The sequence below is a fragment of the Pantherophis guttatus genome, chromosome 14, assembly GCF_059756535.1.
Source record: "Pantherophis guttatus breed Tessera chromosome 14, ASM5975653v1, whole genome shotgun sequence".
Classification (NCBI taxonomy): Eukaryota; Metazoa; Chordata; class Lepidosauria; order Squamata; family Colubridae; genus Pantherophis; species Pantherophis guttatus.
In genome coordinates, this window is record NC_142076.1 from 18,813,101 (window position 1) to 18,826,755 (window position 13,655).

Sequence of the window (13,655 nt, forward strand, 5' to 3'; positions counted from 1 at the left end):
TCTGTTCTCTGCCTCTTGGAAGGATTTTATTGACACCCAAGCAGATGCTGGATCTTTTAAAACCGGCGTGGCCGGAATTTGACGACGGGGCTGGTGTCATGGAACAATTCTGAAGTTTGCTGCAGGCTTTTGGCAACGAGCGCGGAGTCGAAATGGCACGGCAGTGCGTTTCCCAAGCACGCCATTTATTGCGCAGTCCTGCCGCCTCTTGTTGAGATCCATATGTCATATTTCAATTATAGCCTCTCTGTTATTTGCGGTGAGTCTTCCCCGCTCATACACGCCCACGCGCTCACGGTCACCAGACGCATCCCTGGAGGAGGAAGACCACCCCCCCCCCCCGAAAAAAGTCATGGCGTGGAGCCTTTTAAGCAGCTGTGGCTAGGAAGAGGGAGCTAAGGCAGAATCTCGAAGCTCCTTTAGGCTCACGGAAACAGTGGTTGCAATACACGAGCCTTGATTCGTTGTGCGCGTGTGGTCTAGAACCTAGCCTAAATGGTTTTTAAATTGGGATTTTAAATTTTATGGATTTGGGGGTTTTAAATTGGGAAGCTAATGATTTAATTCTTTTTTTAATTATCTTAACTTTTGTATTTGTATGTTTTTTTTAATTTTGGCTTTTCACCGCCCTGAGTCCCCTCTGGGAGAAGGGCGGTATACAAATTAAATAAATAAATAAATAAATAGATAGATAGAACCGCAGCTGCAGGGAATCTTCGACTTACGACCACAATTGAGCCCCAAATTTCCGGTGCTAAGTGAGACATTTAAGTGAGATTTACCCAGGGGTGAAATCTACTTACCTTCCCTACCAGTTCGATAGTGCACCCGTGCGTCACATGCGATTTTGGACACTCTGTGGATGCGGAAAGCCGCCTGTGCATGTGCAGAGGATAAAAAGCAGGTTACTTCCTGGTTAAAACCAGGAAGTAACGACATCCGGGCTGGTGGGTGGAGCCTCGCACTGCCACCGCTACCGGTTCTCTGAATTACTCACCGCCGTCGCTACCGATTCAGCCGAGCCAGTGCGAAACGGTAGCGTTTCACCCCTGGTTTTATCCCGTTTTGCAACCTTTCTTGCCACGGTTGTTAAGTGAATCGCTGCAGTTGTTAAGTCGTTGAGTGCCTTCCCCCTTGATTTTGATCCTGTGATGATTATGAGGTGTGAGAAAAGGAAGGGAGGGCGGGAGGAAGGAAGGAAGGAAGGAAAGAAAGAAAGAAAAGAGTAGGGAGGAAAAAAGGGAGGAAGGAAAAGAGGGAGGAAAAAGGAAGGAAAAAAAAGAGGAAGGAAAAAGGAAGGAAAAAGGAAGGAAGGAAAAGAGGGAGGAAAAAGGGAGGAAGGAAAAGAGGGAGGCAGAAGGAAGGAAAAGAGTAGGGAGGAAAAAAGGAAGGAAGGAAAAGGGAGGAAAAAGGAAGGGAGGAAAAAGGAAGGAAAAGAGTAGGGAGGAAAAAAGGAAGGGAGGAAAAAGGAAGAAAGGAAAAGTAGGGAGGAAAAAAGGAAGGAAGGAAAGAAAAGGAAGGAAAAGAGGGAGGAAAAAGGAAGGAAAAGAGGAAGGAAAAAGGAAAGAAGGGAAAGTAGGGAGGAAAAAAAGGAAGGAAAGAAAAGGGAGGAAAAGGAAGGAAGGAAAAGAGGGAGGAAAAAGGAAGGAAGGAAGCCATCCATTCACAGGGGCACAGTTGTTACAATGCAGTATTGCAGGCTAATTCTGCCCACTGCCAGGAGTTTGATTCTAACTGGCTCCAGGTTGACTCAGCCTTCCATCCTTCCGAGGTGGGTCAAATGAGGACCCAGATTGTTGGGGGCAAAGAGGCTGACTCTGTAAACCGCTTAGAGAAGGTTGTAAAAGCACCGTGAAGCGGTATATAAGTCTAAAGGCTCTTGCTCCTGGAGACTGCAGTAACAAGCTCAAGCAAAAGCCGCGTGGTCAAACGGTCCTCCTCCCTTTTCCAGGGGCTCCTGACCAAGCGGATGTCATGCTCAGGTGCGTAACCTTCTAACATGGAAGACGGAGGTCAGAGAGAAGTCATCGACTTGAATAGTTTCCGGAGCCATCGAGGGAAAGGTAAGTTCTTGGGTAGTTCTCAACTTCCGGCCACCGGAATTTCTGTTGCTAAGCAAAGTGGGTGGTGAAATGCCTTGCGCAAGGAATTCTGGGAATTGAAGTCCACAGGCCACGAAGGCCTGTGTCCACCTCTGTCTTGGGATTTCCCCTCCTGCCTTATATCCATGCAAGCTCGGGCCACGTATTTCAGTCTGGAGTTGGACGGACGGACACCATGCACGAGCCGCCGCGAACCTTCTTGTCCTCCTTTCAGATAGGATTAACCACCGAGACGAGGGACTCATCACGATATCCGACTCCTCGGACGAAGACTTGCCTGTGATGTTGGACACACCTGTTCGCCAGCAGTGGGAAGATGAGGATGATGAAGACGTGGTCATCTTGATGGAGGTAAGGTAAAGGTAAATAAGGTTCCCCTTGCACATATCCGCTAGTCGTTCCCGACTCTAGGGGGCGGTGCTCATCTCCGTTTCAAAGCCGGAGAGCCAGCGCTGTCCGAAGACGTCTCCGTGGTCATGTGGCCGGTATGACTCAACGTCAAAGGCGCACGGAACGCTGTTCCCTTCCCACCAAAGGTGGCCCCTATTTTTCTCCTTGCATTTTTTACCTGCTTTCGAACTGCTAGGTTGGCAGAAGCTGGGACAAGTCACGGGAGCTCACCCGTTACGCGGCACTAGGGATTCGAACCGCTGAACTGCCGACCTTCCGATCGACAAGCTCAGCGTCTTAGCCACTGAGCCACCGCATCCCTCTCTTCTTGAAATATAAGGGGAGGGGGGGGAAGAAGAATTATGAATTTCTCCATGGTATTTTCTAAAAAAAAAAAAAATCTTTTCAACAGTGCAGAAAACAAAACAAAGAAAAAAAACTCCCGTTTTTTTTCTCTTGCGGTTTGGTGAAGGAGCTGAGCGTTTTTCCCAACGACGAGTTTCATAACTCCCGAATACTCTTGAGTTTAGGGCCTTCCCAAACTGATTTTTGTACGTTTTCCAAATAGGCTGCAGCTAAAATTGGGTTTATCTTAGACTAATAATTGTGGCTAAGCCTTAATTATTAAACCACAGTTTGCTGCATCGGCTACAATTAGCCAAGGTCACACTTTGCACGAAACCTCAAGCAAAATTGTCTGGTGTGTAAACCAGGTGCAAAGTTTGAGGAATGTCCCAAGGCTTAAAGCAAAGCACAAGTTTTCCGCCTGCGTTCTTGAAATGCCAGATTGCTGTTTTCCAGCTGCTTAAATGTTCTTTGAGCTGATGAGAGGTTTATTACCTAAAATTCATGACATGCATCCCAGCCGCTTTTTATTCTTTCCTCTGAGATATTTTGACAAGTGGGAGCTGTTGGACCAGAAGGTCAAAGTTGTAATTTGAAAGGGCTGCCGCAAGCAAAAGTTTATGTGCCTTTTTTTTGTGTGTGTGTTGCTGGTAATTTTGTTCTCTTTGGTTCCAGAAGAAATTAAGACTATCCAGGTAGCATAAATTTGTAATTCTCTTTTTTGGGGCGTAAAGATTTATTTGCGATCCTGAAAAATAAAACAGGATTTAGAATACACCTTTTATTCAAAACATCCCAGAACAGCACCGAATGGTATACAGGTATACAGGTAGTCCTCAGCAAATGTCCATAATTAAGTCCTGCAGGCTTAATGACTGCAAAGGTGGCCCCAAAAATGCAGTCACGTGATTCCAGGGGAACCTGGCCATCGGGAACTCCGAATCAGGGTCGTAAATCCCATTCTCAAGGTGGGTTGTAGTTTTACATGGTGGCTAAGCAATTGGATTTAAATTGAGAACTGCTTACTGTATTTTTCGGACTATAAGACGCACCTAAATTTATAGGAGGAAAACAAGAAAAAAATAGTTTTTGGCCTCCGTGCGTCGGATTTCCGCCCTCCCAGGTCCCCAGAAACACTCTGCAGTGCTCTGCAAGGCCCATTTTTGCCCCAAACAGGCCTGTTTTCACCCAAAAGTGCACCTGGTTTTGGCCTGCAGAGTGGTTCTGGGGACCTGGGAGAGCGAAAATCCGATGCACGGAAGCCAAAAACACACATCGCCCTCCCAGGCTCCATTTTCAGCCGCAACGGCCTCCTGCAGCCCTCTGCCAGCAAAAAACGGAGCTGCAGAGGGTTGCAGGAGGCCATCGCGGGCGAAAACGGAGCTCGGGAGCCCGTTTTGACTGGCAGAGCGTTCAGACCACTACAGGCGCCCCCCCCCCACGACACAAGTGATGTCAAGCTGGCCACGCTCAGCCCCCCCCTCCGGAGGTCAAACACAACTCTAATCCAGCCCTCAAGGAAATCGAGTTTGACACCCCTGATCCAGTGGTGGGTTCCTCCCGGTTCGGTCCGGTTCGGCCGAACCAGTAGCGGTGACGATATGATGTCACCGAACTGGTTCTCTCCCCCCCGCGCCCTTCCACCCACCCACGTTATTCTTACCTTTTATTTGGTCCCACCCCCAATCTATTGCTGCCCCCTGAGTCCCAGCTGATGACTAGAGGGAAAAATACTGTTTAAACTCTTGCCGCGGGGCTTCAAAGGGCCGCCGTACAGCTGATCAGTGTTAAAAGCAAACAAATGAGTCGGGTCGTAAGTGCGAGGACTGCTCATAAGTGTGAGGACCTTCCAGAAATGACTCTCTTCAGCCCTCTGAGTAGTCCCTATACACATAGCCCACCTAGCCACATGACCTCCAAGCCACACCCACAAAATAAGCCACGCCCACAGAACCGGTAGTAAAAAAAATTTAGAACCCACCCCTGCCCTGATCTAGACAGAGGAATTTTAGACCTAGCCCCTATTTGCAAAAAGAATGACGAATCTAACTCTTCTCTCTCTCTCTCTCTCTCTGCCTCCTTGTAAAGACAGCCACCAAGAAATTCCTGCGGCCCAACGTCATCAAGCCCGCCGCTCCCTGGCAAGTCATCAACAAGACGGGGGAAGGGGGATCTAACGGCGAAGTGGTGGCCCTCCCTCACAAAGACCAGAAGACCAAACCCTCGACTTCTCCGAGGTTGCCTGGGACACGTCGGAACTGCCCGAAGACCGGAAGTGCGGGACCGGGCAGACCGAGCCAGACCGAAGTCTTGGAGTTACCCGATTCTCCGGATCCTGTTGACCCCAAGGAAGTCAGCGAGACAGAAGCCGGGCCCAGTGTGGTTCCGAAGAGAGAAGTTGCCCCGGAGGTCATTAATTTGGAGGAAGTGAGGGCCGATCGAGACAACCAAGAAGAAGAAGAAGAAGAAGAGAGAGATCGGAGGGTTCCGCCCCGGCTGGCGCCCAACCTCGGGAGGGTTTTGCACTGCGTCCAGGAGAACACGCGGCTGGATCATCCGTACTTCCAGCCGGCGAAGAAAGAGGCACGGACTGGGGTCAATCCTCTTCCTTCTCAACCGGCGCTGTTGGAAAGAGATCTGGGACCTTTGCCGAAAGTATACCAAGGAGAGATCCCCGGGCCGGCTTTCCCCAGGCCCGAGCCTCAGCAAGATGGAATCCCAGGCCCTGCTTCCCCTCAACCAGCTCACCCCCCCGAGGAAAACGGAGGCCAGCAGGCGGTAATAAACGAGCAGGCCGGTCCGGCGTTTCCAGTCCAAGGATCGCTGGATACCAGCGCTGTTGAGCTTCCCAAGCAGACTGCTACTCTACAGGAGAAAGACCTCCTTGTCTTACTCACCCGAGAAACGGTAAGCCTTAACGGTGGCTTGAATCCCCGGTGGTTTATTTTATTTTATTTTATTTTATTTTATTTTATTTTATTTTATTTTATTTAATTTTTTTTATTTTATTTTATTTTATTTTTTTTATTTTTTTATTTTATATTTTATTTTATTTTATTATTTTATTGTATTTTATTTTATTATTTTATTTTATTTTATTTATTTTATTTTATTTTATTTTATTTTATTTTATTTTATTTTATTTTATTTTATTTTATTTTATTTTATTTTATTTTATTTTATTTTATTTTATTTTATTTTATTTTATTTTATTTTATTTTATTTTATTTTATTTTATTTTATTTTATTTTATTTCGAATTTATATACCGCACCTTCTCCCGAAGGACTCAGGGCGGTGTACAGCCAGATAAAAAACATACAATAGAAACATCAAAAACAATTAAAAAGATATATATTAATTTGGCCCCAATTTAAAATAACAAAACAATTAAAAATATTTAAAAAATATATTAAGTTAGAATGCCACCTCTGGCTGGCCCCAGGAGTGGGGAGGGAACGGGGATTTTGCAGTATCCTTCCCCCAGGAGTGGGGAGGGAATGGGGATTTTGCAGTAGCCTTCCCCTGGAGTGGAGAGGGAATGGGGATTTTGCAATATCCTTCCCCCAGGAGTGGGGAGGGAATGGGGATTTTGCAGTATCCTTCCCCTGGAGTGGAGAGGGAATGGGGATATTGTAGTATCCTTCCCCCAGGAGTGGGGAAGGAATGGGGATTTTGCAGTATCCTTCCCCTGGAGTGTGGAGGGAATGGAGATTTTGCAGTATCCTTCCCCTGCCACACCTACCAAGCTACATCCACAGAACCGGTAGTAAAAAAATTTGGATTTCACCACTGGATTCACCCACCCTTCCCCTTTTTCTAGGAAGCCAGGTTTCCAGACGCAACGAGAGAGTACATCGAAGAGCTGATACAAAGCAAAAACTGCAACGACTTAAACATGTAAGTGTAAAAAAAGCTGGGCGTGGAGTCAGCCCTTAAGCCAGAGAACATCGCAGAGTTTGTGGCCAGCTTCCCTTCCTTGCAACCCAACCGAAGATGATTCTGACGGCGTGTCCCAGCTCTCTCGCCTGAACCTTTCGTTTTGGTCTAGGCCAGGGGTGTCAGACTCGATTTCATTGCAGGCCGCATCAGGGTTGTGTTTGACCTGAGGGAGGGGCAGGGGCAGGGGGCGTGGCCAGCTTGACATCACTTGTGTCAGGGACACCCGTGGTGGCCAAATGCTAAGGTAGACCCTCCCTCCTTCTCCTTATAACCTTCCTTCCTTCCTTTCCTTCCTTCCTTTCCTTCCTTCTTTCCTTCCTTCCTTCCTTCCTTCCTTCCTTCCTTCCTTCCTTCCTTCCTTCCTTCCTTCCTTCCTTCCTTCCTTCCTTCCTTTCCCTTCCTTTCCCTTCCCTTCCCTTCCCTTCCCTTCTCTTTCCTTCCCTCTTCATTCTCTTTTCTCCTTCCTTATTTTCCCTTCCTTGCTCTCTTCCCATCTTCCCTTCTTTTTCTTTGTCTTTCCTCTTCCCCTTTCTCCTTTCCTGTCCCTCCTTGCATTCACAAATGCAATAGGGGAAACATTCAGAGTCAAGTCAGCCTTCTGTCCTTCCGAGGTGGGTGAAGTGTGGACCCAGATTGTTGGGGGCCAGAGGCTGACTCTGTAAACCGCTTAGAGAGGGTTGCAAAGCATTATGAAGCGGTATATAAGTCTAAGTCCTATTGCTATTGCCCTTCCTTCCTTCCTCCCTCCCTCCCTCCCTCCCTCCCTTCCTTTCTTCCTTCCTCACCTACCTACCTCTTGTCCTTCCTTCTTTCCTTCCTCACCTACCTACCTCTTATCCGTCCTTCCTTCCTCCCTCCCTCCCTCCCTCCCTGACTTATAACTAGATTCCTTCCTTTCTCCCTTCCTCCCTTCCTCCCCTTCCCTTCCTTTCTTCCTTCCTCACCTACCTACCTCTTGTCCTTCCTTCCTTCCTTCCTCACCTACCTACCTCTTGTCCTTCCTTCCTCACCTACCTACCTCTTGTCCTTCCTTCCTTCCTTCCTTCCTTCCTTCCTTCCTTCCTTCCTTCCTTCCTTCCTTCCTTCCTTCCTTCCTTCCTTCCTTCCTTCCTATTAGAATGCAGTATTGCAGGCTAATTATGCTCCCAGCCAGGAGTTCGATCCTGACCAGCTCTCAGTTGACTCCGCCTTCCATCCTATTGCCATTTCTCCTTTTGTTTTGCTTTTAGTTTGTTTTGCTAGCTCCGTTTGTGCAGCCAGATCTAAGCACCCCGCGGCCCCGATGAGACTACCAATCGGATACCCCAAATCTCTTAGCCCCCCCCTCCCCAATCACCATGTTGTTGGATGTTGTGGAGCGTTTAAACTGCTTTTAAAGCTTACGTCAGCGTCCCAGCACTGACATATAAATAAAGGGAGGAGAAGCCTGAACTTTTGCCTGCTAAATCCCTTTGAAGATTCTGTCTCCTCGGAGATGGGAGAGGGGGGGAGACATTCCTGTGATCTGACGAAGAAGGAATCGGGAAAGTGACTTGGAAGATAGCCAATGAGAAGCAGAGAATTGGGGATCGGAAAGGGAGGGATTGGGGGGCAAAGGTCAGTACTGACCGCGAAAAGAGCCAGGATCAGATCGCCGTGCTCGAATAAAGAGAAAATTTCCTTAAAGATCGGCAGTTTGGAAATTCATTTATTTTGAGATAGCATCGAAACCTGACAGCTTGATGGCCCAAAGGGAGATTCTCCAAAAGGCAACTCTTTCCAGAGGTTCCCATCTCCTTTTGCTTTTTTTTCTCCAGACTTTGCAATTTTCTCCTGGAAAATCCAGACTACCCAAAGAAGGAACTCAGTATGGTTTTAAATCCGAACAGCAGCCTCCTTTCCAGCCAAGACGAGACAAAGGCAAGTGGAGATTTTTCCTCTGTTTACAATCCTTCGTTTTTTACAATCCTCTGTTTAGTGACTGCTCGAAGCTACAGTCGCCCTGAAAAAAAAAAAAGGAACTTACGGCCAGTCCTCGCGCTTACGGCCGTCCCAGGGTCCCCCAAGGTCACGGGATCAGAATCCAGGTGCTCGGCAACGAGCCTGTACTTAACGATAGTCGGCAGCCATCGTCCTGGGGTGTGGGTGATGCCCGTGGGTGGACTTTCCCAGCCGGCTTTGGACGAGCAAAGGCAATGGGGCAGGAAGGATTCGTTTAATGCCTGCGTGGTTTGCTTAACCACCGTGGCGGAAAAGGCTGTAAAAATTGGGCGTGGCTCATTTAACAACTCTGGTCCCAAATGTAAGCCATATATTGGGGGCTACCGGTTTGTATCTTCAGAACTGCCTTAAAAATTCTAATGTGTACCTAAGAAAGTTTGCCTAAAAAAAAATGCCTAACTTTTCTTTTCTTTTTTCCTCTTCTTCCTCCTCCTCCTCCCTCTTCCCCTTCTTTTCCTCCCTCCTCCTCTTCTTCCTCTCCTTCCTCCTCCCTCCCTCCTTCCTCCTCCTTCCTCTTCCTCCCTCTTCCTCCTCTTTTTCCTCCCTTTTCCTCCTCCTTTCCTCTTCCCCTTCTTCTTCTTCCTCCTCTTTTCCTCCCTCTTCTTCCTCCTCCTCCTCCCTCCTCCTCCTCCTCCTCTTCTTCCTCCTCCTTTTCCTCCTCTTCCTCCTTCCTCCTCCTCTTCTTCCTCCTCCTTTTCCTCCTTCTTCCTCCTCCTCCCTCCCTCCTTCCTCCTCCTTCCTCTTCCTCCCTCTTCCTCCTCTTTTTCCTCCCTTTTCCTCCTTCCTCACTCCTTTTCCTCCTCCTCCTTTCCTCTTCCTCTTCCTCTTCCTCCTCTTTTCCTCCCTCTTCTTCCTCCTCCTCCTCCTCTTCCTCCTTCCTCCTCCTCTTCTTCTTCCTCCTTTTCCTCCTCCTCCTTCCTCCTCCCTCCTCCCTTCCTCCTCCTTCCTTCCTCTTCCTCCTCTTTTTCCTCCCTTTTCCCTCACTCCTCCTCCTTTTCCTCCTCCTCCTTTCCTCCTCCCCTTCTTCCTCTTCCTCCCTCTTCCTCCTCCTTTCCTCCTCCCCTTTTTCCTCCTCCTCCTCCTCCTCTTCCTCCTTTAGGTGCCTAAAGTGGACTATTTTGACTTCTCCAAACTGGATCCACTCGACCAGCGTTGCTTCATTCAAGCCGCTGACCTCCTTATGGCCGACTTCAAAATGCTGAGCAGCCAAGACATCAAGTGGGCACTCCACGAACTCAAGGGACACTATGCAATCACCCGAAAGGTTCTCCCCCCCCTCTTGCTTCTCCCCCTCCTTTCTAGGACCACCCCCTCCTTTTAGAAGCGCAGCCTGGGCTCAGAAAAGAAATCCCTTGGGAGCCCTGAATTCAAAGACTACCTCTGATATGGGTAGTCCTCGACTTACGACCACAATTCAGCCCCAAGTTTCCACTGCTGAGCGGGACCGTTGTTAAGTGAGTTTGGTTCCATTTTGTGACCTTTCTTGCCACGGTTGTTAAGCGAATCGCTGCGGCTGTTAAGCGAGTAACACGGTTGTTAAGTGAATCTGGCTTCCCTGTTGACTTTTTGCTTGGCAGAAGTTGGCAAAAATTGATCGTTTGAACCTGAGGACACTGCGACCTGTCATACATAACGGTTGCCAAGTGTCCGAATTCTGATCACATGACCACAGGGACGGACGCAACCGTTGTTAAGTGTGAAAAATTGTTATGTCCCTTTTTTTTTCCAATGCTGTTGCAACTTTGGTCACTAAATGAATGGTTGTAAGTCGAGGACAAAAGGGACGCGGTGGCTCAGTGGCTAAGATGCTGAGCTTGTCGATCGGAAGGTCGGCAGCTCAACGGTTCGAATCCCTAGCGCCGCGTAATGGGGTGAGCTCCCGTGACTTGTCCCAGCTTCTGCCAACCTAGCAGTTCGAAAGCAAGTAAAAAATGCAAGTAGAAAAACAGGGACCACCTTTGGTGGGAAGGGAACAACGTTCCGGGCACCTTTGGCGTTGAGTCATGCTGGCCACATGACCACGGAGACGTCTTCGGACAGCGCTGGCTCTTCGGCTTTGGAACGGAGATGAGCAGCGCCCCCTAGAGTCAGGAACGACTAGCACAGATGTGCGAGGGGAACCTTTACCTTTACCTAAGTCGAGGACTATCAATAGAGAAAAGCCTGTGAAACTTGGGTTGGGGGGAAGCAACTCCAACCGCTCTGGATAATTCTGGCCATCTCTTTCCTGTTTATCAAAAAGCATTTCACTGCCTCTCACATTTCCCAGACAAATAGCCGTAGCTGAAAGAAATAGTGCAGAAAACCCCGATTCCCAAGAGCAGGGCAGTCGGCAAAATCCAGATAGCAGCTTAATGATTAAAAGCGTTAAGAGCCCATAACGTTAACAGACTCTATTAATATTAATCTATTTCTGCATTGCTTACCTCTCTGCGTATCAGAGGCTCGGCTCGGGTGATACTAAATGCACAATTCCCGACTGACCAAATGCCGTTGTAAACAGAAAGTTTTCACTTACCTCGAGTTTTCCTTTGCTTTATTCTATCTATGACTGCAGTCAATTCTTTCCAAATCTCAGGGCCTTCAAGTGATTTCCACGTAAGATCCCAAAGCAGGAAACACTTATATACTGCTTCATGGTGCTTGACAGCACACACTCAGCGATTTACGGAGTCAGCCTATTGCCTCCAATAATCAGGGTCCTCATTTTTCCCACCTTGGAAGGATGGAAGGCTGAGTCAACCTGGAGCCGGTCAGGATCGAACTCTTGGCAGTCGGCAGAATTAGCCTGAAAAATTGCACTGTAACAAGTGCACCACTATGCCTTCCTTCCTTCCTTCCTTCCTTCCTTCCTTCCTTCCTTCCTTCCTTCCTTCCCAAGCAATAACAGACTTACATACCATTTCATAATGCTTTACAGCACAATAAACTGTCTACAAAGTCAGCCTCTTTGCCCCCAACAATCTGAGTCCTCATTTTACCGACCTTGGAAGAACGGAAGGCTGAGTCAACTTTGAGCCAGTCAGGATCGAACTCCTGGCAGTGGGCAGAATTAGCCTGCAACACTGCATTGTAACAACTGCACCACTATGCCTGCCTGCCTTCCTTCCTTCCTTCCTTCCTTCCTTCCTTCCTTCCTTCCTTCCTTCCTTCCTGCCTTCCTGCCTTCCTGCCTTCCTGCCTTCTTTCCTTCCCTACCTTCCCTTCCTTCCTTCCTTCCTTCCTCCCTTCCTCCCTTCCTCCCTTCCTAAGCTATAGCAGACTTATATCCCGCTTCCCAGCCCTCTCTAATCAGTTGACAGAGTCAGCCTCTTGCCCCCAACAATCTGGGTCCTCATTTTACCAACCTCGGAAGGCTGAGTCAACCTGGAGCCACTCAGAATCGAACTCCTGAGTTCCTAGGCGAGTGTAGCCCATTGGATTGATTCCAGTGGGATCAGATCAAGCCACTGCCACCTCCCTGATGTGTTTGGCTCCAGTGAGATTCTGTTGTGTCCTCCATCCAGAGCCGGTGTTCATTTAGATAAGCCGCCAACCTAATTGGCAGCAGCTCCTCCGTACCAGGGTGCACCCCGCTGGCCTATGACCGTAATAAAGATTGGATTGATATCGTGTTTGTGCAGGAGTGTCTTCGTGCAGGAGAGTCCTTTGCAGAGGGATTGAAATTAGTTTAGGGAAATTAGCGGTGGAGCCTTCAAGCATGGGGGTGCCCTCCTTTTTCGTGGGATAAGATCTCCCCTTTCCACTAAAATGGGGTGCTAAACTTCTCCATCCTCCAGAAGGAGCACGAGAGAGAGACTTGGATAAAGTTACGTATTGGCTTGGCTTCCATCGACAATTTAATTACAAGCAGAAATGAACGGATTCTCTCTCTCTCTCTTTTTTTTTAAACAATCGTTTTATTTAAAACAAAGCCTACAAAAACCAACGCAAACTAATAAAAAGTTAGAAGCAGGAGAAAGTAGGAAGAAAAAGGCCAGAGAGAATAAAAACAGAGAGGAGGTTTCCCGGTTTCCTTTGCAGCAAATAAAAAAATTCAATTACAAAATCATCTCTTTATCTGCGATGGCAGGGGGAAAAAAAAAAAAAACCCCGCTTGTTTAAATTTTCCAGGGTGTGTGTTTTTTAAAAAAAATCATCAAAGCGACAAGTCATAAATGGATCCCCTCGCATCTCCTCCCTTTCATGCAAAAGATCTATAACTCGGGTTTCCAGTAAATAAAGAAATGCAGATCACTGTACATGTAAAATATAAATGTAGATCCTTTTTTTCCCCTCTCTGATCAAAGACGTTAATTTAGCCATCCCTAGAAGCTCCACCTTCAGATGACTTATTCTGCAGTTGTAGGGATAATAATTTTCTCCCGCCCCTGTAAAAAGTTGACACTTGGTTTACAACCTTTCAAAGGCGCAGCTGCACCTGGGTTTTTTTGAGGAGGGGAGGCTGCCCAAGGCTTCCCTGCCTTCTAGCATGCAGACTTAAATCCTCCCCATTCCAGATAGCAACGAACGATTTAATTTACATCTGTGGTTCCATCTTCACATCTGGTTTCACGGCTTTTTTCCCTCCCTCCCTCTTCTTTTAGGCCTTTTCCGATGCCATCAAAAAATGGCAGGAGTTATCTCCCGAACCCAGTGGGAAGCGAAAAAGGAGGAAAGAAATGAATCAGTATTCTTACATAGACTTCAAATTTGAGCAGGGTAAGCGGCTTCTGATGGAGGGTGCTTTTGCAGAGGTGGACTCAAAACTGTTGGTGGCGGCATGTAAAAATAAGAGGCGATTTTATCCAGAGAGATGGGTCTCCACTTCAGGGTTTCAGCATGAATGTTTGAGAGAGACTGATCTGGTAGATCTTAAGGTGGGAAGTCTATGCAGATTCTCAGTCCTCCAGGTCAT

General features: G+C 47.8%; 1 protein-coding gene across 1 annotated transcript in view; it reads left to right on the forward strand.

The window, feature by feature from the left end:
* RNF216 (ring finger protein 216) overlaps positions 1-13,655 on the forward strand; it is a 75,136-nt gene that overhangs the window by 6,587 nt on the left and 54,894 nt on the right. Inside the window, exons 2-8 of the mRNA XM_034436573.3 lie at positions 1,952-2,063; positions 2,317-2,453; positions 4,926-5,744; positions 6,660-6,736; positions 8,575-8,677; positions 9,858-10,022; positions 13,345-13,459. Coding sequence (XP_034292464.2) covers positions 2,000-2,063; positions 2,317-2,453; positions 4,926-5,744; positions 6,660-6,736; positions 8,575-8,677; positions 9,858-10,022; positions 13,345-13,459 — 1,480 coding nt within the window. The 5' untranslated portion in view covers positions 1,952-1,999. The remainder of the gene's footprint in view (positions 1-1,951; positions 2,064-2,316; positions 2,454-4,925; positions 5,745-6,659; positions 6,737-8,574; positions 8,678-9,857; positions 10,023-13,344; positions 13,460-13,655) is intronic.